The 24,053-nt window shown below is 42.1% G+C and overlaps 5 protein-coding genes and 4 long non-coding RNA genes across 15 annotated transcripts; 7 read left to right on the top strand and 2 right to left on the bottom strand.

The window, feature by feature from the left end:
• Window positions 1-965: 965 nt before the first annotated feature.
• On the top strand, window positions 966-3,763 carry LOC124197427. Of its 7 annotated transcripts, none has more exons than XR_006876135.1 (6): window positions 1,058-1,277; window positions 1,340-1,470; window positions 1,558-2,420; window positions 2,489-2,596; window positions 2,943-3,147; window positions 3,586-3,763. It is a non-coding gene; the product is annotated as an uncharacterized LOC124197427 (long non-coding RNA). The 7 variants fall into 7 exon arrangements; XR_006876132.1 differs by having other exon boundaries at window positions 2,943-3,303; XR_006876133.1 differs by having other exon boundaries at window positions 2,943-3,339.
• Window positions 3,585-4,731, bottom strand: LOC124197426. Its single transcript, XM_046592876.1, has 4 exons — window positions 4,352-4,731; window positions 3,982-4,248; window positions 3,770-3,897; window positions 3,585-3,702 (listed from the first exon to the last, which is right to left on the bottom strand). The coding sequence occupies exons 1-4, from the start codon at window positions 4,562-4,564 to the stop codon at window positions 3,594-3,596; spliced, it is 717 nt and encodes a 238-aa protein (XP_046448832.1). The 5' UTR covers window positions 4,565-4,731; the 3' UTR covers window positions 3,585-3,593.
• A 399-nt stretch (window positions 4,732-5,130) lies between these two features.
• LOC124197425 lies at window positions 5,131-6,587 on the top strand. The gene is made up of 3 exons (XR_006876131.1): window positions 5,131-5,213; window positions 5,387-5,522; window positions 5,624-6,587. It is a non-coding gene; the product is annotated as an uncharacterized LOC124197425 (long non-coding RNA).
• On the bottom strand, window positions 6,514-8,667 carry LOC124197422. Its single transcript, XM_046592873.1, has 4 exons — window positions 8,390-8,667; window positions 8,155-8,324; window positions 7,925-8,082; window positions 6,514-7,838 (listed from the first exon to the last, which is right to left on the bottom strand). Exons 1-4 carry the CDS (start codon window positions 8,538-8,540, stop codon window positions 6,611-6,613), a joined length of 1,707 nt encoding a protein of 568 aa, XP_046448829.1. The 5' UTR covers window positions 8,541-8,667; the 3' UTR covers window positions 6,514-6,610.
• A 131-nt stretch (window positions 8,668-8,798) lies between these two features.
• On the top strand, window positions 8,799-9,122 carry LOC124197424. Its single transcript, XR_006876130.1, has 3 exons — window positions 8,799-8,900; window positions 8,964-9,043; window positions 9,112-9,122. It is a non-coding gene; the product is annotated as an uncharacterized LOC124197424 (long non-coding RNA).
• Window positions 9,123-9,127: 5 nt separating this feature from the next.
• LOC124197761 (intraflagellar transport protein 122 homolog) lies at window positions 9,128-11,776 on the top strand. Its single transcript, XM_046593305.1, has 11 exons — window positions 9,128-9,190; window positions 9,268-9,465; window positions 9,537-9,625; window positions 9,695-9,803; window positions 9,875-10,012; window positions 10,122-10,394; window positions 10,457-10,644; window positions 10,702-11,190; window positions 11,257-11,378; window positions 11,429-11,530; window positions 11,595-11,776. Exons 1-11 carry the CDS (start codon window positions 9,128-9,130, stop codon window positions 11,774-11,776), a joined length of 1,953 nt encoding a protein of 650 aa, XP_046449261.1.
• On the top strand, window positions 10,161-13,143 carry LOC124197423 (intraflagellar transport protein 122 homolog). The gene is made up of 8 exons (XM_046592874.1): window positions 10,161-10,394; window positions 10,457-11,190; window positions 11,257-11,530; window positions 11,595-11,913; window positions 11,991-12,065; window positions 12,134-12,437; window positions 12,501-12,682; window positions 12,766-13,143. The coding sequence occupies exons 4-8, from the start codon at window positions 11,806-11,808 to the stop codon at window positions 13,015-13,017; spliced, it is 921 nt and encodes a 306-aa protein (XP_046448830.1). The 5' UTR covers window positions 10,161-10,394; window positions 10,457-11,190; window positions 11,257-11,530; window positions 11,595-11,805; the 3' UTR covers window positions 13,018-13,143.
• Window positions 13,144-13,724: 581 nt separating this feature from the next.
• Window positions 13,725-15,418, top strand: LOC124197428. The gene is made up of 3 exons (XR_006876139.1): window positions 13,725-14,375; window positions 14,497-15,103; window positions 15,162-15,418. It is a non-coding gene; the product is annotated as an uncharacterized LOC124197428 (long non-coding RNA).
• Window positions 15,419-18,131: 2,713 nt separating this feature from the next.
• On the top strand, window positions 18,132-19,228 carry LOC124197831. Its single transcript, XM_046593375.1, has 2 exons — window positions 18,132-18,322; window positions 18,919-19,228. The coding sequence occupies exons 1-2, from the start codon at window positions 18,158-18,160 to the stop codon at window positions 19,195-19,197; spliced, it is 444 nt and encodes a 147-aa protein (XP_046449331.1). The 5' UTR covers window positions 18,132-18,157; the 3' UTR covers window positions 19,198-19,228.
• Window positions 19,229-24,053: the final 4,825 nt, after the last annotated feature.

Genomic DNA, 24,053 nt, shown 5'->3' with positions numbered 1-24,053 from the left:
AGTGTCGTTGGTAGGTTTGTTTTTCGATGGTATGATGAGGATTCGAGCGTCACTTTAACTGGGGTCTTGATTTACACTTCCGTCTCTTCCAACAATTTGATGTGCTCCAAACCAAAAGATAAGACAATTATGCAGTCACGGGTGCATAGGAAAAGTTAAATTCTTTTTTCTTTCCATTCCTATAATGTGCTGACGCTTTTTTTTCCACATTATTATATTAGCCGAAAGTATAATATTTTTTTTTCTTACGGTGCGGAAGAGTTTAAGTGTCATGTTAGTTGGTTCGAGATGTTCTCAATAGAGGACCTTTCAAGCGAACATAAAAGAGGGGTAAACAAGAAATGCTTCGGTTTTGCATTGAGGCTTAGTATAGAGCGGGGCCATTGGAGAATTTTATTATTTTCAAATTGGTAGTATCAATATAATTGATGTGGATTTAATTAAAAGAGCTCGTTTGTGTAAGTAAAATGAGCAGCGAAATCATAAAGGTGATATTAACTGAGACTGAGGATTATAAGATCTGAAGTAATTGTGAAATTAAATGTTGTTTGCCATCCAGTCACTTACGAATAGATCATCGAACGAAGCCATTAAATCTTGGCATCCTCACTCTTGTGATTTATGAAAAACTATCCGATTTGATCCGATTGCCTTTTAACATTAAGGTCTTTAAATATCAACATTTTCATGCTTGGAACTCTCAACTTCTCAAGTTCTCATACGAGATTGTAAACTCATTATTTCTACTCAACTCAACTATCATCTCATCTCTACGTAAACTCTACTCAATTGTTGATATATTTTATTGGCTTATTATTAGTTTATTACAAACTTCGCAACATTTTTGAAAAAGCCGCGATCATTATTCTTTATAAGACACCTAGTAGAGGAATTTCGTACTACTTTATCGAATCATACTAATGTCCACTGTCGTCTGCTACTCTGCTTAGTCTGTCGACTGTCATTCCCATTCCAATCCCGCCTGCCTTTTTCGGTTGACGGCGGGCGTTGGATTGTATCGTTAATGACTTAACTGCTTTGATCTTCTTGTGAGTTGTGACTGTTTTATGGAATATTTGTTAATTATGCTAGTATAAAATAGAGAGAACACACACAAACCAGTTTGAGGCTTGAAATGCATAACAATTATTCTGAGAAAAGAGCAAGGTTGGACGTTAATGGTTCTTAACTGCAACCATTAGCCTACTTTGAATCCCCAAATCTGTGACAATATGTTTATCTTCAATGCACATCCACTGCTTGAAAATGTGTTTATCGTAATTATTGCAAATTTTTTTGTTTTTAATTTTTATGAAATTTTTCACTTATTAATTAACAGGTTAGCAAGGGCCAATAGAAAATGCATCACATGCTCACTTCTCTGTATGCAAATATTTCAAAACCGGACATTGAACCTGCTGAACTCGACAATGAATGCTGCATACCTTCACTTTTAGTCAATCTCAAAAGGTCAGACTATCTTACTGCATTTAACAACATTACCATTTTCATTCCCATTACCTTATTACAGCTGAGCTAAAGCTTTATTTTTTGAAGGTTTGAAAGTCACCTTCAAAATTTATACTCATCCTCCAACTAAATGATGATCGACAAGCAATGTGAGACAGCAGACAGACCAGAACCAGGCCACAACTTCTGCACACATAAGTGCGACGACATTTGAGTATTCCATTGACGTGGAATGACTTTACCTCCCGTTCCATTCCGTTCCGAGAATCGGTTTGAATCAACGATCAAATCGCTACCGCTAATTCCGGTTTTATTTTCTCTACATTTTTTTCCCTCTTAATTCTATTCTAACCGTATCTGTGAGTGAGGCTAAATGTTAAGTATTCAGTGCATGAGAAGATGCACACAATCATGGATAGTTGAGTTTGTAAAATGGAACCCTTGAGGCCTTGACACAGGAAACTAAATTTGTCAACTAGTACCAAAAAGCTCTAAATATTTATTAGATCAAATTGAACATTTTATTTTGTTTAAGAGCCACCTTATTCACCACAAAAAATATTTATTTTTAATCCGAGTGGCTCACAGTTCTCTGCGTTTTTGTAAGTTAAAAGTAATTTAATTGTGATTTTTTGGGTTTTGAACAAAAACTATAATATTCCACAATTTGTTTATGTGCTTAAGTAACTTTTCAGTAAACCTGGCGCAACAGCTCACATATCTCTTCCAAGACCAACCCGCTTACTCACTCCAGCCATATGGAGATCCAGCAAAGAAAACTTCCACTCCTCAGCCGATTTTTCCGGTGTCGTACCAAATAAGATCGCTGTTCACCATTCGGCATTTGAAGCCACTGTTCCATTCATTCTGCTGGGCAGCGTCATGGTTCCATGATCGCTGAAAAGGCTGCGTTTACGGCGATGGTTTGTACACGTCCAGTTTTAGCGATGGTAATAGTACTACGCGGCCGTATAATTGCACTCTCATTATTGTTGTGTATTTATTGCCTTCACAACAGAACACAAACAATCAGGGTTTTCCATTCAGGGTTCAACAGCTCTCATACCGGTAGCAGTAGTCAACTCGAGTACAACGGCTTAAAAGATTGTCCCACGTCTTATGCTAGGTAAAAATCGGTCTGGCTTATTCTGATCTGTTAATCTCGTTAGTTTTTTTAATAGTAAGTAAGAGTTAGATTTAGTAGTTGGGTTGATTTTTTTTATCGCACATCCGGTATGAACTATTACCGGAAGTCGATCTTATCTTAAAAAGGGTTTCTGGCTAAGAGTGTTTTGGAATGCTTAGTTTTATAGTGTGTCACTGTGTCGTAGTAGTAACTTAGTGGTAAAGGCTGCATCTGTCACGCTGTAGTACCGTGTCGAAATCGGCGAAGACATTGGGAAACCTTGTGCATATTGGTATGATATCAAAAGTGATAAAAATAATCTTTTTTTTTTCTTCTTTGCCCACAGACCATTAGCTACAGCTTGATTATCGCAACACTAGATGACACTGATGGGCGTCAACACAGCTTAGTTTCATCCTGCTTGTAACGAGTTTGAGCTGCTTTCTACTTTCAACACAATCTACGATGATGATTTCTCATGTCATCGTCGGAAAAAACGTAAAAGAAGATCGGGAGCAACTCCAGCAATTAACGAGAACGACGTAAGCCGAGTAAGGACTCTCCGTAAGCAGCGCACCGCAAAGGAGTTTACAACTGAATAAAAACAACAATTGTTCTGAATAAAGATAAAAAAAGATCTGCAAACGGCATTTGAGAACTTAACTACAACTGACCAAACAGAAGAGGAAGAAATGGAGTTTCTGAACGTAATGGGGGATCTAAATAATTGGATTTTTAATTGCGTACGGAATCTTTGCATGCAATACACTCGTAGGGAGCTTCACTAGTGTCCCGCCAACGATGTTCCTTGTGTAGTGTGATAGATGGCGGAGTAATGATTAAGTTATACAATTAGTCAATTATCATAGTTGTGAAATAATGATAAAAGTAAAATTATTTAAAAATGAAGAAAGGAAATTTATTTAAAAACTTGAGTAATGATAAACATTAATGAAATTGATTTAATTTTTCTTTTCTTTTCTTTTTAGGTAAGCTTCTAAGAGTGCGGGATGAACTTGATCTTCGCGCAACAAGGCTGTTCTGTAGCGGACTCCATCTTGCGCCTCTTCCTCAAAAATTGCCCAATTTTGTTCTTCTGCGCATTTCTAAATTGCCAATGATAAATGAGTGTAATAAAGATGTATATAAATATTATTTGAAAAAAAAGATTACCTCAGTGCTCTTATCTTCTCTAATGAATTTTGTAATTGAGTGAGTCTTTTTTCCTGTCTTTCTTCCTTCAGCCGCAAGTTTTTGGCAATAACAGCTGAATGCTCCATGAAATTATTGTAGGTGGAATTCTGAAATTTGAAAAGGTGGGAAAATAAATGGAATTATAATTGGTGATATGGCTAAAATAAAAAAAAAAAAAATGTATTTCTTACCAATTTTTCAATCCTCACCAATACTTCATCCCTGGAAAAATGTCCATCGTTGTCGCTTTCTTTTTTTGTTGTTTCCTGGACCTTGCTGGATTCCGGAATTGGGATTTCCTCTGGAATGACTTCCACATCATCGTCGTTTTCTGTTGTTGTTTCCTGGACGTTGCTGGATTTCGGAATTGGGATTTCCTTTGGAACGACTTCCATTCCATTAATCGGCTCAGTAGAGGTAGGCCGACCGATACCAAAAATCAATGGCTGTACATTTCGCTGAATAGTAAACAGGAGAACATTTAAAATTATTTAAAAAAACTTAAACAAATGAATTAATGAAATCTAACTACAGAAAACTTGTAATGTTAAAATAGTTTACCTTGTGCATTAGTGCATGGTTACGGAAGCCAGACTCTGACTTGAACCTCGGTCGAGTGCGGCATATCGGACAAACACGTTCAATCATGCAATTCTTATAATGATTGTGCATCTTTAACCGTTTTTCAAAAGTTCTGCCACAGAACTTGAAGTTTTCACAGGGATGCATTTTGTCAGTTGGGTACCACTTGATTAAATAATTACCAGTTTGCATGAACTGACGACGAATCTACGATGTGTACTCAGTGTGTAGCTAGCTAGCTAGTGTGTACGATGAACTTACGTTGAGACTTGCGTTGCTACGTGGTCAATGGTCGTTTGACTCATTTGTATACAAAGCGCTTTCAGCGGTAGCTTCTTAAACTAGAAAGCGTGTGACTGGACTGAATGGATCTCGAAGGTTCTGTTCCATGTTCCATGTAACCGTAAAGAAAATGGATAACCAGTTGTTGTGTTATCGACGAATTATGGATAACGAATTTGGGTTAAGTCATTTTGATTTCGAATAATTTCATTAAGGTTTTCCTTATGTTATTGTTAAAATTCTTGTGGATTTTTCTGTAATAGCCCAGGGCAATGAAATTGTGCTTTGAAATGGTGATATATCATCTTTATCTAGTTTTTTTTAAACAGGAAAAATTGTGTTTTATTTGTCCATGCTTATAGTGTTTATTTTTTCTTGTAAGTGACAGCTACTCCAAGGGATTGTCTTTTTCATTCATGACTCCAACTAGCTGATTAACCAGTAAAGACTAAAGAGTAATAAGTCATCCAGAAAAAAGAAAATTAAAAGAAATTGAAACTCTAGAACACCATGCCATTTCAACAAAAATTTGCTGTTTAAAATCCAAAAACCAAAAAAGGTATAGAAAATAGCTTTGATGAATCCAGTTCAAGTTAAACAGTTTAATGTCTAAGCAGGAAACGTGAACCTCTGCTAAATTAAGTCTAGGTTATCTGTCTCACTTGTGTGGTTCCTTTACTTTGCCTTTCTCTAACTGTAACTAACTAATTCTTTTTCTCTACATGTAACTAGATAGTAGCCAATGGAACGGTGTACAAGGAACAGAGTACAGCAAACCCAGAGGTTAGATACTGTCATGTTACTGGTGCTCAAGAAGAATCGTTTGGTGTAACTTAAATAGCAAATAGCACAACACCACACCGGTTCAGTAAGTTATTTGGTTTTTAGAATATCATATTTGCTGCTGTGTTCTAACAATTGTTGCTCTTTCTTTTATTCTTCGACTTTGTCTGCCAAATATCTTCACAGGGAGGCGGCTGATGCAGTAGCGAAGGCAGCTCTGTAAAATCTTACTTGAGAGCTCCTGCCGATGTCTTTTTTTCCGATACGACTTTTCGACTCGTTGGTATCGATGGCAATTGGCCAGGACGTCGAAGAAGACAAAAATGATCCGAGCTAGCAGAAATCATCAGGAGTCGGGGTAGTCGAGTTATTCTCCAGCACTGCCAGTCTGCCAGGGCGAGTTGGTCGCTTCCGAAGAGATGCGGAATGCAAAAAGAAAGCTATTCGTTTTGCCTCAATGGGGTCCTCTACTGTGAATATGCTGCGTGTCGTTTAAATGACATTCATTATCAAGCTTCCCTATACGTTGAAACGGAGATACCCGATGCCTGTCTCTTCTGATCTCCCTGATGTCAACTCTCAGTTTCTGTGTGGGCGGAGCCCTCAACAAGAGGAGGTGCCTGCTCGACGGTATTTCCAAGGCTTCAAGGTAGGACGCAGTATTAATTATAACTATTTCCCACTATTTGCTAGTCCAAAGTTGAATAACCCGATTGATATCGATATCAGGCATCGTCCATCCACTGAATGCTCTTATCGAGTCCTATTTAACCGTCCTATTTAACCTCTTTGACCGTCCTATTTAAGAAATGAATTACCATTGTAATAACGCGACGTATTTTGTTTCCAGTGATTGGGTTTCATTTTCTGGGTCAGTCTGGAAAATAATCAGCTTTTTCAGTCAGGTAGCCATCCAACGTAGGCTATTTGAGTTGGCTGCAGTACATTTTCAAGGTCGATTTGAATTAAGCAATTTTTTTCCCACTTTTCTAGCGAAATTTGCTATTATAAGGGAAATTCGTTTGAACTTCCATTCAGCGACGCTCTTGTTGATAAATATCAGAACTCAAGTGTTATTAGTTTGATGTTTTTATTTTTCACAGCCAACTTTTTAATTACCATCCAAAATAAATGAGAAGTTTTAAACCAAAAGAAATACTGCCATCGTTGTAATTATCCATCAATGATAAGTAATTCTTCGTTACTGTCGGTGGATGAAGATTCCTCACTATCTTCAGCTGGGGAATCTTCGCTATCGCTATCAGATATTTCTTCGCTATCGACATCAGATATTTCTTCATCGCTATCGGTTATTTCTTCATCTTCACTTTCGACATCAGATACGTCATCATAATAGTCAGCCGACAAACTGACATTCCAGTGATTCTTTGCCATTTGCTTTTTCCAACGACAAAGAATTTTTTTAAAACCCTTCGGCTCCCTCTGTTTCCATGTTAACCAAATCCATTCAAGAGGATTAGTCGCTTTCATCAACAGATCCAAAATTTTGATAGTCACTAAATTACATTCACTCAATTCAAAGGATTCGAGCTTATTGAACGAATGGAGATTGGCGGCCTCTTGTAACATATCATCAGTAAGGGTGCCACAAGAACTTATACTTATAGACTTTAGAGAAGGGGATGATAACAACAGGCAAAGGCTTTCGGGATGAATTATTGATCTTGGTTCCACTAGATTAAGTATTTCGAGATAATTTAATATCGGTCGCTCCAACTTCGTCCGATTGCGACTGAAAGAATTGCGCTGCCCTACGGAACAGAGCCGAGTGTGATTAAAGTAGAGACCGAGGGAGCGCAGATTTGAACAATGCCGAGTGATTGTAGGAATGTAGTCGACTTCGAGGACCATGTTAATATCGAGTTCCTTCAATGAGTTTCCTGTAGCCTTCAGGAATGGAGTTAGACCGCCATCAAATGTGAAATTGGCATTGAGACTTAAAGAGATATAGAAGTGTTCGAGCTTCTCAAGTGGTAGTAAGCCCAGTAGGTCATTGTCCGTAATGTTGGTCAGATAACTATGTATATGTAATTCGGTAATCAAAGGACAAATATGGACAGCTAACCCAACATCTGCTAACCCAACATCACGATTCCACTTCGGCGTAAAGTTAGTGCTTTTAATCGAAGATAAGGTAAACTTGGGAATATCGCTCAACTTTTCATCTACTGCCCTTTTATAGATTTGAGCCAGAACTCTAATAGTTTGCCAATGCTTTAGTTTTCTCAAGGAAGGCAAATGTTCGAGAGCCTTAGTAATTCCTTCGTATGTCACTGCCGTCCTTGTCAGATCCAAAATTTGAATAGACTTGCATTTCCCAATAACACACAACCATTCAATCCCAGTGTCAGTCAATAGACTTTGTGAGGCATACAACTCCCTATATAAGTTGTGCAAATAAAAATTATATGAGATATTAATCAGAATAACAAAATCCCTTCAAATGAAATTTGATAAAACTAATACCTTAGATCCTTACAATGTGTTCCAAGAATGTTCCAGAACTTTTCTGGAGTGTATGTCTTGGATATATTTAATATTTCTAATTTAGTAAAATTCTGAATGAAACTAAAGTAGTCTTCTTCGATGTAGGGACGACCCGTTATTACTAAACTTGTCAGATTCTTTACTTTGTAAAATGTAGAAATCGGTTATAAAATTTATATAAAAATGATAAAACTTGATTTTATACTGACCGGGCAATTTTTTGCTGCAAGAGGAACAAGGTGGGAAAGCTCATTCTTATCACAGATAGAAAGATTTAAAGTACTCAAATTTGGGACCATCAGAAGAGCAATGAATTGTCGATAATTATCTCTGCGTTTTGTGCTGAGAGTCTTGACAAGTTCTTCCAAAACAGTGGAAGCTAAACGTGAAATAATGTAAGACAATACGAAGACGGTGATTGAATAAAAGTATTTGGTTTATTACGTAATTCTTGGAAATTGCAGAAAGGGACAGCCTCTGCATCGATGGCTTCCAGTTCGCTTGTCGACGATTTCTTAGAGAACTTTTCCATATTGTCTGCGATAAAATTAACACAGATACGCCACAAAAACGGAACCGTAAAAACTTGCGGCATGCTAGAGCTGTTGGACAGATAGCAGCGGATGATGTGTTATTACAACCCGAAATTGAATAAAATGTTCGGAAACAGAAACTAAACTTTACAGCAGATACTGAGCAAACACAGACGAAGCATCCAACGTTGCAACATCCTAAAATTTTTCCCATTTTTCCCAAATTGCACTTGCAAAAAGAGTCGGCAACCGCAACGCAACCCCTTGTCATGGTCATGCCCAGACCATGCCCTTGTAACTACGGCTTGCGCTGCAACCTGCAAGTGGTGTTCTGTCAGAGCAGGGGTATGGAGAGTCTCTACATACCCATGGTCAGAGATAGGACAGAGTAAGTGTGAGACACAATTTCCATCCGAAACAGGGTATGCATAAACATTCTTAAAATATTTTAAACTTCATGATAACTCATAACTTTTGTATTCTAGTCTGGAGATGAAAAATCTAAAATTGAAAGACCAGGAGGCAATCAGTCACCAGTATGGGCCTTGTGCTGGAACATCAACAGGTACATGTTGTTGTTTACATAATGCTAATTAATTCCCTCTCGTCATTTAATAAAATCTCTTTTGGTAGGACTGACCAAGCAGAAATGCTTTGTGTCACGGATTGGGGTAACAGAACGTTATCCTTCCACCTCCCCAACGGAAAACAAGTATGAGTATATCAGATATCATTGTTTCAACAAGTGCTTTCCTCTAAAAATTGAATGTTATTGTATGAATTTACTAGATCCGTTCGGAGAAACCTTTGGGTTTCAACGCTTGCCGAATAGTTCCTTATCGTCACGCCGGTGGTGACTATCTACTTGTCTGTGGATCCAACCGACAGTGTCAGCTCTTTAGTAACGAAGGATATGCTCTCGGTTCCATAGCTGGGTGTAGTAAGTGGGTCTGGGCCACGACAACCAAACAAAACAGCACAGTTGTGGTAAGAAACGCCATTCAAAATTTTGACATATTTAGATTTTTAAACGTTAAAATTCTATCTGTTGCTTGTAGGCCGTTGGCAGTAAAGACGGAACAGTCGGTTGTCACCAGCTGATATTTAGCACCGTTCACGGTCTCTATAAAGAACGCTACGCATTCAGGTATTGTTAAGGATCGTGTGAATGAGCTTAATTTAAAATGCCGTTTTACTTTGTTATTTCGAAAAATAGAGAACATCTGACAGACGTGGTAGTCCACCACTTACTGACGGAGGAAAAAGTGCGTATCTGTTGCCGTGACCTTATCAAGAAAATCGCCATCTACAAAAGTCGCTTAGCGGTAAGTCGTCGTGCAATGCGCAGGAATATGTGACCGGATGATGATGTCTTGTTATTGTTGGATTCTTCTAGGTCCAGCTGCAAGAAAAACTCATGATTTACGAGCAACAGGAAGGCGAACAGCTGCACTATGTCATCAAGGAAAAAATCAGTCAGAATTTCGAATGCAGCCTTATGGTCATTTGTACCAACCACATCATTCTGTGTCACGTAAATCTTTTATGATTTTCTTTGCAAAATTTTTATCTAACGTATCACATCTGTCTGGGTTTTTTTTTGTTTCGTTCAGGAAAAGAAACTGCAGTCGGTGAACTTTTAGGGCGTCAAGGAACGCAAGTGGACGTTAGATTCACCCGTGCGCTACATAAAAATCGTCGGCGAACCGGCCAACAAAGAGGGTCTCCTGCTAGGCTTGAAGAATGGCCAGGTGTCCAAAATATTTTTAGATAACCCTTTCCCGGTGGAGTTGCTCAAGATCAGTGTCCGTATCCGCTGCCTGGACTTGAGCTCTTCACGCCAAAAGGTGGCCATTGTAGATGACAACAATACCTGCTCTGTCTATCAATTGAGCAACAGTGAATTGATTTCTCAGGTAGTTCCAAAACTTTTCCCCAAATTCAAACAGAACAATTTTCAACTAAATTGTGAATGTAGGAGCCACATGCTAATAGCGTCGCTTGGAACATTCACTGCGAAGATATGGTTTGCTTCTCGGGTCAGAACTGGTTGAACATCAAAGCATCGAATTTTCCCTGTCATCAGCAAAAGTTTCAAGGCTACGTCGTGGGATCTACGGCGCCAAAATCTTTTGCTTGCAGGGATATAGCATGGCCACCCTTCAGGTGCCTCTGTCAGTTCACCCATGTACCAGTATCTTGACCGTAAGCTCTACCGCGAAGCTTACGAAGTGGCTTGTATGGGCGTGACGGAGGCCGACTGGTTCAGCTGGCACACGAGTCGGTCAATGCGCTGGAACTGGACATTGCCACACAGGCGTTCCAACGTATCCAGGACTACAAATACCTGGAGCTGATGGAATTATTCGCCAATCGAAAGCGGCTGGGAGGACCACAGGCGAATATCAACCACAATGTATTTATCGGCGACATCCTTGCGTGGCAGGGAAAGTTCAACGAAGAGGCTCGCTTGTACCGCAAGTGCGGCCGTAGCGACAAGGCGGTGGCTCTCTTCACCGATTTGCGCCTTTTTGATCAAGCCCAGAAGTATCTCGGCGGAGACAGTACGACCGAACGGATGAACATCCTGAAAAAACGGGCGGATTGGGCGCAAGATATTCACGACCCACGAGCCGCAGCAGAAATGTACCTGAATGCCGGTGAAATTCTCAAAGCTGTTGAGATTATCGCTGCCAACGGATGGACATCCATGTGAGTCGATTAGTAAATCACTTTTGAAATTATCCAGGACTAAAAAATGTTTTAAATGTTGTACAGGCTTGTTGACGCGTCTCGAAGACTGGACGCAACGGACCAAGCGTCAACGTTACGCATCATTGCAGACCATCTTCGTCGATTGGGATCAGTCCAGCTGGCCTGTGACATCCTGCGGCGTCTTGGTGATACGACTGCTCTGGCTGCCGCTTTGGTTGAGTGTGGCGCTTTGAAGCTCTGGCACTCGCCAAGCAGCATCCCGATATCAGTCGAAATGTTTACCTACCTTATGCTCGTTGGCTGGCCAAACAGGAGCAATTTATCGAAGCTCAGCAAGGTGAAACATTTTTAATTTCGAAGAAAAATGAAGAGGTTTGTCTTAAAAATTTTTGCTTTTTCAGCTTATTACGGAGTGGGTTGTTTGGACGAAGCGGAGCGAGTTCTCAACACACTAGCAATGAACTCCGTGGCGTTAAACAAATACGAAGACGCCTCACATTTCTTCTGGCTCTTCGCCAAACATCGGCTCCAGTTGGCCACTAAAGCGTTAGCTATTCCATTTCTACAAAAACTTTCTGAATGAAAAAACAATAATAATAATAATAAACCTTAATGAACGGGGAATTGTCAAACAGAGCACTGAAGCACGTTACTCAGTTTCACGCTTTAGAACGCAAGAGTTTGGCATATTATGCTTATCAAGCAATCCATCGCTTCACGGTAATTATCTGTGCTTCTAAATTAGTATGGAACAAAAAGTGAAGTTTTCAAGTCTTTCGTTAATTATTTTTTTTTAGAATGAGCCTTTCACTTCCAGTTTGCCGGAAGCATTATTTAACATAGCGCGTTATCTTCTTCACGAAACACTCCACGTAATTGATTCATAGAAAATCTGAACCGTAGAATGAATGATGAATGATTACGTTTTTTGTGATTAAAGGGTCCATTAAATGGCATCAGTCGATTCGCAGTGGTTTATTCCTTGATGAAATACGCCAAGACGTTAGGCGCATACAAGACGGCGAAGCATGCTGTGACGTTGCTGCAGAGTCTGAAGATACCTGTTCAGTTTCAGGAGAGTGTCAACTTGGCGGTGTTGAGTATCCGCGCCCAACCGTACCAAGACGCAGAGGACCTCCTTCCTCTTTGTTGCCGATGCTCCATGAGCAATCCGCTGTATAATCCGCGTGTAAACTGCTGCATTCACTGTGGCGAAAATTTCATCTTTTCTTTCATTTCTTTCGGTAAAATTCTACTTTAGCGGTTTCTTGGAAACCCAAACTTGAGTTTATTTTATTTTTTCACAGAGATCCTTCCTTTGGTGGAATTTTATGTGGAGGAAGACATCTCAGCTGCAGAAGCCCTACAGTTGATAAAAACTGAACCTCCGAAAGCAAACAACGAATTAAAGAATGGAGAAGACTATCAACTATACGAAAACGATAGACAGTCAACGGATCCCTTTTCGTCCTACTTTTACTCCCACCAGGTAAAACTAACTGATTTACATTTTAAATATGTGAGCTATTTTCGTTTAATTTGTTTCTAAATTCAAACTTGGTTTCTTCAAAGTTACGAGACCAGACGTCTAAAATCATTCTCAATCGTGACGCTTTGCTTCAATTGAAACCAACCGAAGTGATTGTTTGCCGATGGCCGTCCCCCTTGCCCAGCCAGTACTACCGCAACTTTTTGCCTGATGTGGCGCTCAAGCATTGTAAACATTCCAATAAGATATTCCACGCTGATGACTATGAGCTGCATTATTTACAGAAAAATCAATGTCCGTTTTGCCGTTCAAGTCGTTCTAGCCCTATATTTTGATCTCACTGGGATCATCCCCTCTTTTATTGCACTTTCTTAGCCAAGATACCGTCCTTTTATTATCGTTCCTGTTTCCGTCCTAGTCCGTCCACCTCTCGAGTCTTTTTTTAATTGTTACGCAATTAATAAAATTATTATGGCGACTTTAAAACTGCTTTTCTCAGAATGTGTAATTCATAAATCTAGTGAATTTGTTGTCAGCTCACTAGTTAAGCTATACATGTATATAACTTCCGGCGTAATTCCAGTACAAAATTATAAATGATGGTCGATTTTGACGCTGGCAAATGGCAAATGATGGCAAATGGTACTATTGACTTTCTCTCTTGGCTCTCATGGCATGGCATAATAGGATAATACATGCCATGCCATGAGACCTACCGGCTACCGCTACTAACTCCGAGAGGTGATCATCATTTACTTGCGGCACGACATAACTTGCGTGGCAAGTTTGAACCTTTACTTTTATTGTTTTGTGAATTCTCAAATGCACCACATTGATGAAAGATAAGTTCATCTTAAGATAAGTTCATTAAGGCGACCAAGGGGCTTTATTCGCTTCAGGCAACTTCAGACGTTAGCCTAGTCCGTCATCTACCTGGCCTAGTCTATCAATTCATTCTGTGAAAAATTAAAAATCAAGGTGAAAGAGTTTTGGATTCTTGATCCACCAGGTGGCACTGGACTTCATTCGAACCATAGCCTACTTTATTATAGGAAGCCCAAAGGAAGGATATCTCTCGCGTGTTGGAAAAGTGAAGCCTACTTTGCTCACCTTTCCTCCGATTTAGCATCCTCCAAGTGGACCCAGGGGGGCCATCTGGTGAGCGAAATAATGACACCTCCTACTTCTCTCTCTCCTACTTTCTAATATGGGGATTACTTCTCAAACGAATTTGCTACAGAACCGGGGTGAAAACAAAACAAAGCAAACTCACAAACAAACAATGGCCTCCATCTTTCAATCTGATTCCATTCCTTCGCAAACGAAATCATATCGATAGAAACGTAAACAAATCCGTGTTTTCAAATATCGCCACTAGACGATAAATTGGCTCCCGTGGGTCCACTTAGGGCGGAGCCAAATAAGAGGAAGGGAACCCAAATTGGCTTCCAAAAAAAGCCCAAACCGTTGGGCTTCCTATAATAAAGTAGGCTATGTTCGAACTGGAAGTCCCTACTACCGTATCTATCCACAGTATCCGTACTCCGTAGTGCCCTCATGAACTCATTGCTGACTGCTTGTGCTTCGTTATTAGTCGTTACTGTGTAGTGTATAACTGTCACATACTCACCATTGTGATAACAAATCTTTACTCCTGCACTATCAAAGAAAACTCTGTTTTTAATTTCAACAGGTTAATTTATTTTCCATTAAAACGTGTTTGGCTTTGGCTTTCTGTGTGAATTTGTATCAGCTTTATATCTTATGCTGGATCTGCCTCTTGGTAATATATTTCATTTATTGTGTATTTTCAGCGATTTTCAATGGCCGAACAAGCTGTTGCTTCTGATAGGCCGACTTCTGATATTGCTGTCAAAACTGAAACCGAATTTGACTTGGAGTTCGAAATTTTTTTACTAAGTGTTTCTGATTTGAATCATCTTTTGAGTCAAAAATTATTTACGTGTAAAGAATAAAGAATATCCCTGAAGGAATTTATAAAAAAGCCAATTTTGTTTTGGGAGAATTAGCCAATTTAGAAAAAAATGAAGCACTAGAGGGCGCCATAATAACATTTTTTAAAAATTCATCAGTTAAAGAAGACAAAAAAAGCCATTCATCGAGCAATTACTGTAGAGGAATCTAACATCAGAAAAAATACTGAAAAAATTATTCTAATTGAGACCAGACGAATCAAATTAGACAAAGAAATCTTGCGGCTTCAAGGTCAACGGAAGAAAAATGATGGTTTGAGAAAACTGATCCAGAAACGAGAGGATGAAATTAAAGTTTTGAATGTCATAAAAGAAGAATCTATTGAGATAAAAAGGAAAATTAAAGTTGAACGAATATCAAAATCATATGGTAAAGGAAATGGCTAAAGAAAAACAATAAGAGATTCTTGGATTGGATAATTTTTTGGTATGCAATTTAATTTAATTTTGAATAGAAATGTATTATTACAAATGTTTATTAATAGGTTGCTTCTCGCTTGAGTGGATTCTGTTGAGACTCGTGATGCACGTTTATTCAACTTACACGAGTCGAGAGAGAGAATACAAATTAGCACGGGAGTGAGATGGATCTACGCTGCGACCGTCTGCTGAGCTAGTCGCGTGGAGACTGCTCGACCGTCTGCTCTGTCAGCCGAGATGGTGGGTCGGGTGTGTGTGCCCTCTGGCGGGCGAGGTTACAACATGTCTTTTTCTTTTCCTTTTTTTTTTTTTTTTTTTTTTAAGGCGCGTCCCTTCGGGTACTTCTGGGGAGGGATTGGCGCTTAATACAATGAGAAAAAAAAACAATTTACTGAATGGTGAAACATAAACATGGTATGGTGATTCTGGTTTGGTTGGATTGGATTCTTGTTTTGTTATTTGGTCCACTCTTCTGCCGGGTATCGGTTACTTGGCACGCTGATGCGGGTTGACTGGCGTATAGGCGGAATCCGGCCGCGTCCTTGGCCGCGCCCGACTCCAACTTGCTGGCCAGGTTGCCCGTCCGTTCTCTTCTCCGGCTGTGTTGTGGTCGGCGCTGCTCTTTCGATGGGGGGGATTGGTCGAATTGGTTCCACTGCTGCTACTGGTTCGTTTTTGGCTGGTGGAATCGTCCCCGGCATTACCACCGTTCTTTTGCGGAGCATACGGCGATTTCGCCGAAAAATTCGGCCGGATGGTGTTTTGACCATGTAATCCCGGTTTAGGCCAGTTTCCACCACCACTCCTGGTGTAGTCCATCGCTTGGAATCTGGATGTTGGATGAGTACGTAGTCGCCAATGGTCAATTCCGGGAAATCCTTTGCGTCGCGGTTGTAGTAGTTGGTCGTCTTCTCCAGCATTTTTCGTTGACTCTGCTCGATTTCTCTGGCCTCCTTTTGCCATTCTGACGCGAAGGATCTCCTGTGCGCCGGTAAACCGTCGCGGATGGGTCGGTTGAAGATTAGTTGGGCGGGCGACTGGAGGCTCATGCGGGGTGCGTTTGCCCGTTCGTGATCCGGCCACGAGGGCTTTGATGGCCTTGATTCCTGCTTCGGCTCTGCCGTTGGATTGCGGGTAATGCGGTGATGATGACTCCCATCCGACCTTCCAATCACGCAGGAAGTCTTGGAACTCGGCCGCGGGGAAGAGTCCGTTGTCGGACCAGATTTTGATTGGACCGCCTCCAATTGAGACGAAGAAGCTGCGGAATTCGTCGATGAGACGTCGTGCCGTGGTGTTCTTGTTTGGGAACATGGTGAAGTGGGGCCACCCACTGAATTGATCCACGATGACTAAAAAATGCCACCCGTTGCCTTCTCCCAGATCTGCGTGTAAGAGTTCGAAGGGGCGCGTGGCTGGTTCGTGTTGGCGGATGGTTTCTTTGGGTTGGGACGCTAGCCGGCTGTTGCATGAGTCGCAGGCGGCTGCCGCGTTGGCTATGTCGACATCCATCCCTGGCCAGAATACGGATAAACGGGCCCTCTGGCGCATCTTGCTGGCTCCTTGGTGCATACCTAGCAGGACTTGGATTGTTTGGCGGACCATGGAGCGAGATATTACTACGCGGGGGCCCATTACAATTGTTTCGTCGTCCTCGTCGATGGCCAGCTGGTGGCGGGCGTTCCAGAATGGGCGCAGCTGCTCCGGCAAGTTGCACTTGTCGTTCGGGAATCCGGCAATGATTGTCTCGCGGAGGGACGTCATGACGGGATCGGCATCTGCTGCCAACTGGATAGCTTTCAGGTTCAGGTCGGGTGACTGGTTGGGTGATCCGGCTATGAGTCCGGTTAACGCGCCTTTTGCTCGGAAGGTGCTGGGTCCTTCTGCTAGCTCGTCTGCTTCATATGCGCGTTCGACTGACGCTCTTGAGAGTGCGTCTGCTTCGACGTTGATCTTGCCTGGGACCCATTTTGCTGTAGATATGAAGCGGGTCATTTGGAGGCGGAGGCGAAGAAGTCGCGGGTTGTCTAGTTTGTCCAGTGAATATTCGTTGAGAATTGGGATCAGCGGCCGGTGGTCTGTGATGAGGTCGAACGCCGGTAGTCCTTCGAGGAATGGTCTGTATTTCTTCATGGCCCACGCGGCCGCCAGGCATTCCAGTTCTATCATCGCATACCTGGACTCGGCCGACGAAAGGAACCGGGATCCGGCTTGGACTAGTTGCCACTTGCTGGTCGCTGGGTCTTGTTGCTTTAGGATGAAACCTAGGCCGTGAAGGCGGGATGCATCGACGTGGTGCGGTCTGGGTTGTAGAACGCGAGCTCTTGTACCTGCGCCAGTTCTTTTCTTGCGGTCTGGAAAGCTGTCTCTTCTTGCGCGTTCCAGCTCCATTCCACGTTTTTCTTTAGCAGTGGAGAGAGGGGGGCTAGTGCTGCTGCTATTTTGCTGCTGAAGTTACCGACCTGCTGGCACAGCCCATAGAATGACAGAAGGTCGGTGACGTTCCGTGGCTGTAGGAATTCTCTGATGGCACGCGTCAAATCTGGGCTTGGGCGAAAGCCATCTTCCGACACTACGTAGCCGGCAAACAAGCCGGTCGGCTCTGCAAAGGTCGTCTTGGCGCGGTTGAAGCCGACGTTGTGGTCGCTGGCCGTCTTGAAAACTGCGCGGACTAACTCTAAGTGCTCTTCGTACGTGGCGGAGTAGATGATGAGGTCCTCCATGCATCTGGCTGTGCTGCGGAGGTGACCGAAGATGTTGTTGTGATTTCCTTCCAACTCAAGCGCACCCAAGTGGTGTTGCTTAACCTTAGTGTTGCTTAACCCCATTCCCGTTAGATGTCTCATGGAAGATATAGTTGACGTCTGCTACCTGTCCATGTGACAGTCCCTTCACTCTCTTAAGAACCGGCCATAGGGTAAGACTTATCTAAATTATATTCTGTGTCATCCATGGTATCTGTAATACAATATCTTGTCAAATCACGCTCGTAGTCTAATGTTCAGTCACAAAACTCAACAGGTTACGGGCCCAGAGTTACGTTGCTGAACACTGACTGACAATGGCCGAGAACGAGATCCAAGATAACCAACCTTTAAGGGCAATTGCCCACCTGCCAAAATTCGATGGCACCAACCACCGAGAGTGGAATTTTGAAATTGATTTAGTCTTCCAACACCATGACTTGAAAGACGTAGTGTTGGGTAATGAAGTACTCCCAGAAGAGGTAACAATCTCACTCATTCTATTCCTTTTGTAAATATTTCAGCTGTATCGTTCTATCAGCACATGTCTTATTAAATGTTCAATGCAGTTTGAGGAGTGTGATTGTCGTATGGACAATCCACTTAATCAGAACAAACAGCACTTTGCATTCAGCCTTAACGCTGCCTTTTTTTAAATATTTCTCACTTGCAAAACTGATATTAGTCAGCCTCCATGCTGCTCATTTTTCAATACTGCACTGCAGTCACTGAGAAGACAAGACAGTCAGCCTTAACGCTGTTTATTTTTTACTGCTCTTTGCAAACTTAAATCAGTCAGCCTTCATGCTGCTCGCTGCTCAGCCTGCTCGATTGCTCTGTAATTATTCAGAGACTTTGTCAATCAGCCCTAACGCTGCTTACTCTATTGTTCAATGTGTAGTCACATCAACAAGCTTGCATGGTATCCATTCCATTGCCTTTTTTTTACACAGAACAATCTAATCAGCCTTAACGCTGCAGTTGATCTCTACACATATATGTATAATTGCATTCAATATGTATACTTTGTTAATACTCTTATGTTCATCATATTAACCTCATATTTCCTCTATTGTAGGATCGAAATGAAGCTGGTGAATTGCTGAATGATGCAGCCATAAGGCTATGGACGAGGAAAAACATCACCGCTATTAACTTCATATTTGCCTCGATTACGAAAAAAATGAAAGAAAACTTATACACTCCTGGCCTCAATGCGGCACAAATATGGGCGAAGTTAAATCTACAATATCAGCTCCAAACCGAAGAACAGCTGCATCTTCTATGGCAACAATACTACGACTTCAAACATACAGCTGGTACCTTTTCTTATATCATTCATTTTTTTCCCTACTGATCAAGTTTCTCTCCTTAACAGGAGACGATGCCTGAAGTCCAACTTGTCTCCAAGGCCCTTGCAACACTTCCGGAAAACTTCCGAATCGTCAGGACTGTTTGGACCAGTCTCCCAGCGAATGACCGGACTCTTGATCATCTACTGCAGCGACTCATAACTGAAGAAAGCGTTCTGAAGTCTTACCAAACAAAAACGGAACACAACAATGAAGCTGCATTCACCAGCCGCCAAAGATTTAACTCAACCCACCAGTGGCCACTGCAACAGCCCAACCCATGAAGAAAAGGTCTGTTTCCAAAAACACGGCTACCCCCCAAACTGGAACACCACGAAAAGAGGACGAGGTAGAGGCAGAGGTGGGGGCAACCCATCCAATTCATCCAACGCCCTACTGTCTTTATCAAATCTGGATCCGAGAAGTATACTGACATTCCTCGTGGACTCAGGTGCTTCCAAACACATGAGTGACCAAAGAAGCTTTTTCACAACCTTCAAACCAATCAAAGCCGGCACTTGGTCTGTTAAAGGTAAATAATCAAGTTTTTTTTGGCCAAAAGGAACGAACTTCTCATCTCAAACCTTTTCTCTCTCATCCCAGGCATCGGAGACTCTGAACTGGACGCTCTAGGCGTCGGCAACATTGACGTTATTGTAGAAGTTGATCAGACAACAACATCCAAGACATTAACGGAAGTTCTATATGTCCCTGGACTTGGCTCAAACCTCTTCTCCGTGAGTGCAGCAACTGCCAATGGTCTAATAGTCACATTTGACGATAACAAGGTATCATATTATCCTCAGAACCAGTTACAAAACAAACCATTCACAATTTTTTTTTTATCTTTCCCCAGGTTCTCTTTAAGAGAAACGGCGAAACAGTCCTCACCGGGGAGAAACAAAAAATGACATTCATTCGACCCAGAGTGACAACATCCAACCTCTCACTCTCGTCGCGCTTGGAGCAGATCTTCGAGCATCAATCATCACGTGGCATCGCCGCTTAGGTCACTTAGGCTACCACACACTCCTGAAGATGGTAAAAGAAGATCTGACCATTGGATTAAACATCAATGGCGACCGTGACATCCCAGCGACACTCTGTTCCAACTGCGAGCTTGGCAAATTTTCCAGAATACCTCTGAAAACGGGAAGGAACAGAGCAACAAGGATCGGTGAACTGACCCACTCAGACGTATGGGGTCCCATTGCCACCACAAGCATCGGAGGAGCCCGTTATTTTGTCACCTTCAAGGACGACTATAGCGGATACACGACAGTCTACTTCATGAAAAGGAAGAATGAAGTTCCGGCCTTGATTCGACTTTACCACGCTCTTCTCTTAAACGAAACCGGCTTCTACATGCTCACACTTCGTTCGGACAATGGCAAAGGAGAATATCTCAACAAAGAAAACGCCGAGTGGCTCGCCCAACATGGGATTCGTCATGAAACCAGCGCTCCTCACACACCAGAACAAAACGGCTCAGCAGAACGTCTCAACCGGACCCTCTTAGAACCAGTCCGATGTATGATAATTGAAAGTGGCCTACCCGCCTGCTTGTGGGCAGAAGCCATCTCATACACCACCTACATAAAGAATCGGGTCCTATCAAGAACTGCCCAACTCACCCCCTATGAGTACTGGAATGAAAAGAAACCCGACATGACTCACATCAGGATATTTGGATCAAAAGCTTTTGTCAGAAACCCAACCGTCTCATCAAAACTAGAACCTCGTAGTCAAGAAGGTTTTTTTGTCGGTCGCTGCTCAACTCAAAACGCATCTAGAATCTACATTCCTACAACTGGAAAAATTGTCGTAAGCAAAGACGTCAAAATCGATGAAACCATTCTTTACCGTGACCATATAGCAAAGGATCTACTACCATCAAAGGTTCGTTCACATACATATTTCCTCTTATATTTCCATATATACATATATATTCTATGTATATTCATATGTACTGCTATATATATTTCTATACATGTTTCCATGTTTTGTACATATAGTACATATATATACATATATATATATATATATATATATCAATATATATATATATCTTTATTTCTACTTATATACATACTCCTTATTATTCATGTAAATTAATTTTTTTTTTCTCTTTCTTCCCTTCAAAGGAGCAATTACAGCTCGCTGAAAGCAACGAAGAAGCATCAATGGACACAAGAGAAACTGACGTCCCAATCACCGTAGAAACTCCCAACGAAGAAGAAGCTTGCCCAGTATCTGCAATCGAAGACGAAATTCCCCTCATCACAGACGAAACACTTCGCGAAGGGTCAAACCTTCCAACTGATCCCCTGATTCACAACGAAGTTACTCAGGAACCTGGAATGATCATAGATCAAGATGCTCACGATGCCACTCCAATTGCAGCAGAAGTTCCACAAGCCAACAGCGTCGATCAACCACGCCGGTCAACGCGCATTAGAGAAAGACAGATCCAGTCAGTCGCCAAAGAAGCCGTTCTTTCTAATGACGCAGCCAACCAAAATCCAACGGAGCCTGAAACCTATCGTGAGGCAATTAACTGTCCGGAGGCTGAACTATGGATTGAGGCGATGAATGAAGAATACAACTCTCTAATCAAAAACAACACCTGGACACTATGCCGACTGCCACCCGACCGAAAGGCAATCGAAGGCAAATGGATCTGCAAGTACAAGCCCGGTTTCAAAACGACTTCCCCACGATACAAGGCAAGGTTTGTAATCAAAGGATTTTCTCAAATTCACGGCATCGACTACACCGAGACTTATGCCCCAGTTGCCAAGACCTTCTCCTTCCGAATGATCATGGCCATTGCAGCAGAAAAAGATCTTGAAATGATCCAACTCGATGTAAAAACCGCATTTCTCTATGGAACACTGGAAGAAGAAATCTACATGAAACAACCCGAAGGTTTCATCATCCCTGGAAAAGAAGAGGAGGTGTGTCGTCTCGTCAAAAGCCTCTATGGCTTAAAGCAGGCCTCCCGCGTTTGGAACGTAAAATTCAATGAATTCATTGTAGCCTTTGGTCTTGAAAGATCTAAATGTGATCCCTGCATTTACTACCGCCACCTCCGTCCGGGGGAGCCAGATGAGGAAATAACATTCTTCATCCTGTACGTAGATGACGGCCTGATCCTGAGCAACCAAAATGCAGTTCTGCTGAAAATGATTGAATTCCTTGGCAAAGAATTCGAAATACGCTCTCTTCCAGCAGACCGATTCATTGGTGTCAACATCGAACGCGACCGCACTCATCGGACTATTCACCTCTCTCAACCAGACTACGTGAAAACCATTCTAGCAAGATTCGGCATGACAAACTGCAGCTCCATCACCGTTCCAGCTGACCCTTGCGTTAAACTGTCGCCATCCATGTGCCCTCGCACTGAAGAAGAAAAAGCCCCAATGATCAATGTTCCTTATTTGGAGGGGGTCGGCTTCCTAATGCATCTTGCTAATCTGACACGACCAGACATCTCATTTGCCGTTGGACAGGTTTCACGTTTTTCCCAAAGCCCTGGCATGGAGCACTGGAAGGGACTGAAAAGAATCCTGGCCTACCTGCGCAAAACCGTCAACCATGGACTTTTATTTGGTGGTGGTAGCAACGAACTCTGTGGTTACGTCGACGCGGATTATGCCGGAGATCTGGAGAATAGGCGGTCAACATCTGGAGCAGTATTTATCCTCAATAATGGTCCCATCTCTTGGCACAGCCGTCGCCAAACCTGTGTTGCTCTGTCCACCACAGAATCAGAATTCATCGCAGCCTCTGATGGAACAAAGGAGGCAATATGGCTAAGACGTCTGTACGCTGAACTAGGTGGTGCCGATCTAACCGTTCCTTTACGTTGCGACAATCAAGGCGCCATTGCTCTAATTCTCAACCCAATATTCCATCAACGCACAAAACATATGGACGTACGCTTCTTCTTTGTACGCGATGCTCAACAGGAGGGCAAAATTGATGTCACTTACATCGAGACAGAACTCCAGTTAGCCGACATCTTTACGAAGGCCCTGCCGACTCCGAGATTCGAGATGCTGCGCCACAACTTGGGTGTTCAAGAGCTTAATATTCAGAATGCCTAAATTAAGGGACGATCAAGTTTCCTCATTTGTCATGAAGTTTCATATTATTCAAATGCCTTTGAACTGCATCCTTATTTACAAACCCATTGAGGGACGTTTCTTCTTCCTTGCCTTTGAATTCCAATATTCTTGTTTGGGGTGCGCTTAACTTGAGGGACGTGTTGTGATTTCCTTCCAACTCAAGCGCACCCAAGTGGTGTTGCTTAACCTTAGTGTTGCTTAACCCCATTCCCGTTAGATGTCTCATGGAAGATATAGTTGGCGTCTGCTACCTGTCCATGTGACAGTCCCTTCACTCTCTTAAGAACCGGTCATAGGGTAAGACTTATCTATATTATATTCTGTGTCATCCATGGTATCTGTAATACAATATCTTGTCAAATCACGTTCGTAGTCTAATGTTCAGTCACAAAACTCAACAGATGTCGTGGAATCGTCGTCCATAATCGTCTCCGGCGTGGCAGATTCCCATTGGCAGTCGGGTGTACTGGTGTAGGCCTTCCGGGGTGGCAAAGGTTCTCCTCACACACACACGTCCACCTCACCTTGCAGAGTCTACCGGATATTACAGGCTACGGAAAATAAAGATTTGTATAAATGTACAGGGCTGGTGGACAGAAATTTTCCATATTGTTATGAAAACGGGGACTCGGGCATAGAAAACAAATACAATAACTCAGTAGCTCGGTCTTTATTCCTGACACAAATCTTAACAAGTCCTTTACCGGCCACACTACACCGTGTCTGCC

This window comes from Daphnia pulex, chromosome 7, assembly GCF_021134715.1.
Source record: "Daphnia pulex isolate KAP4 chromosome 7, ASM2113471v1".
Taxonomy (NCBI): Eukaryota; Metazoa; Arthropoda; class Branchiopoda; order Diplostraca; family Daphniidae; genus Daphnia; species Daphnia pulex.
The sequence above is the reverse complement of the archived record's forward strand: the minus strand, read 5'-3'. Positions and strand labels throughout refer to the sequence as shown.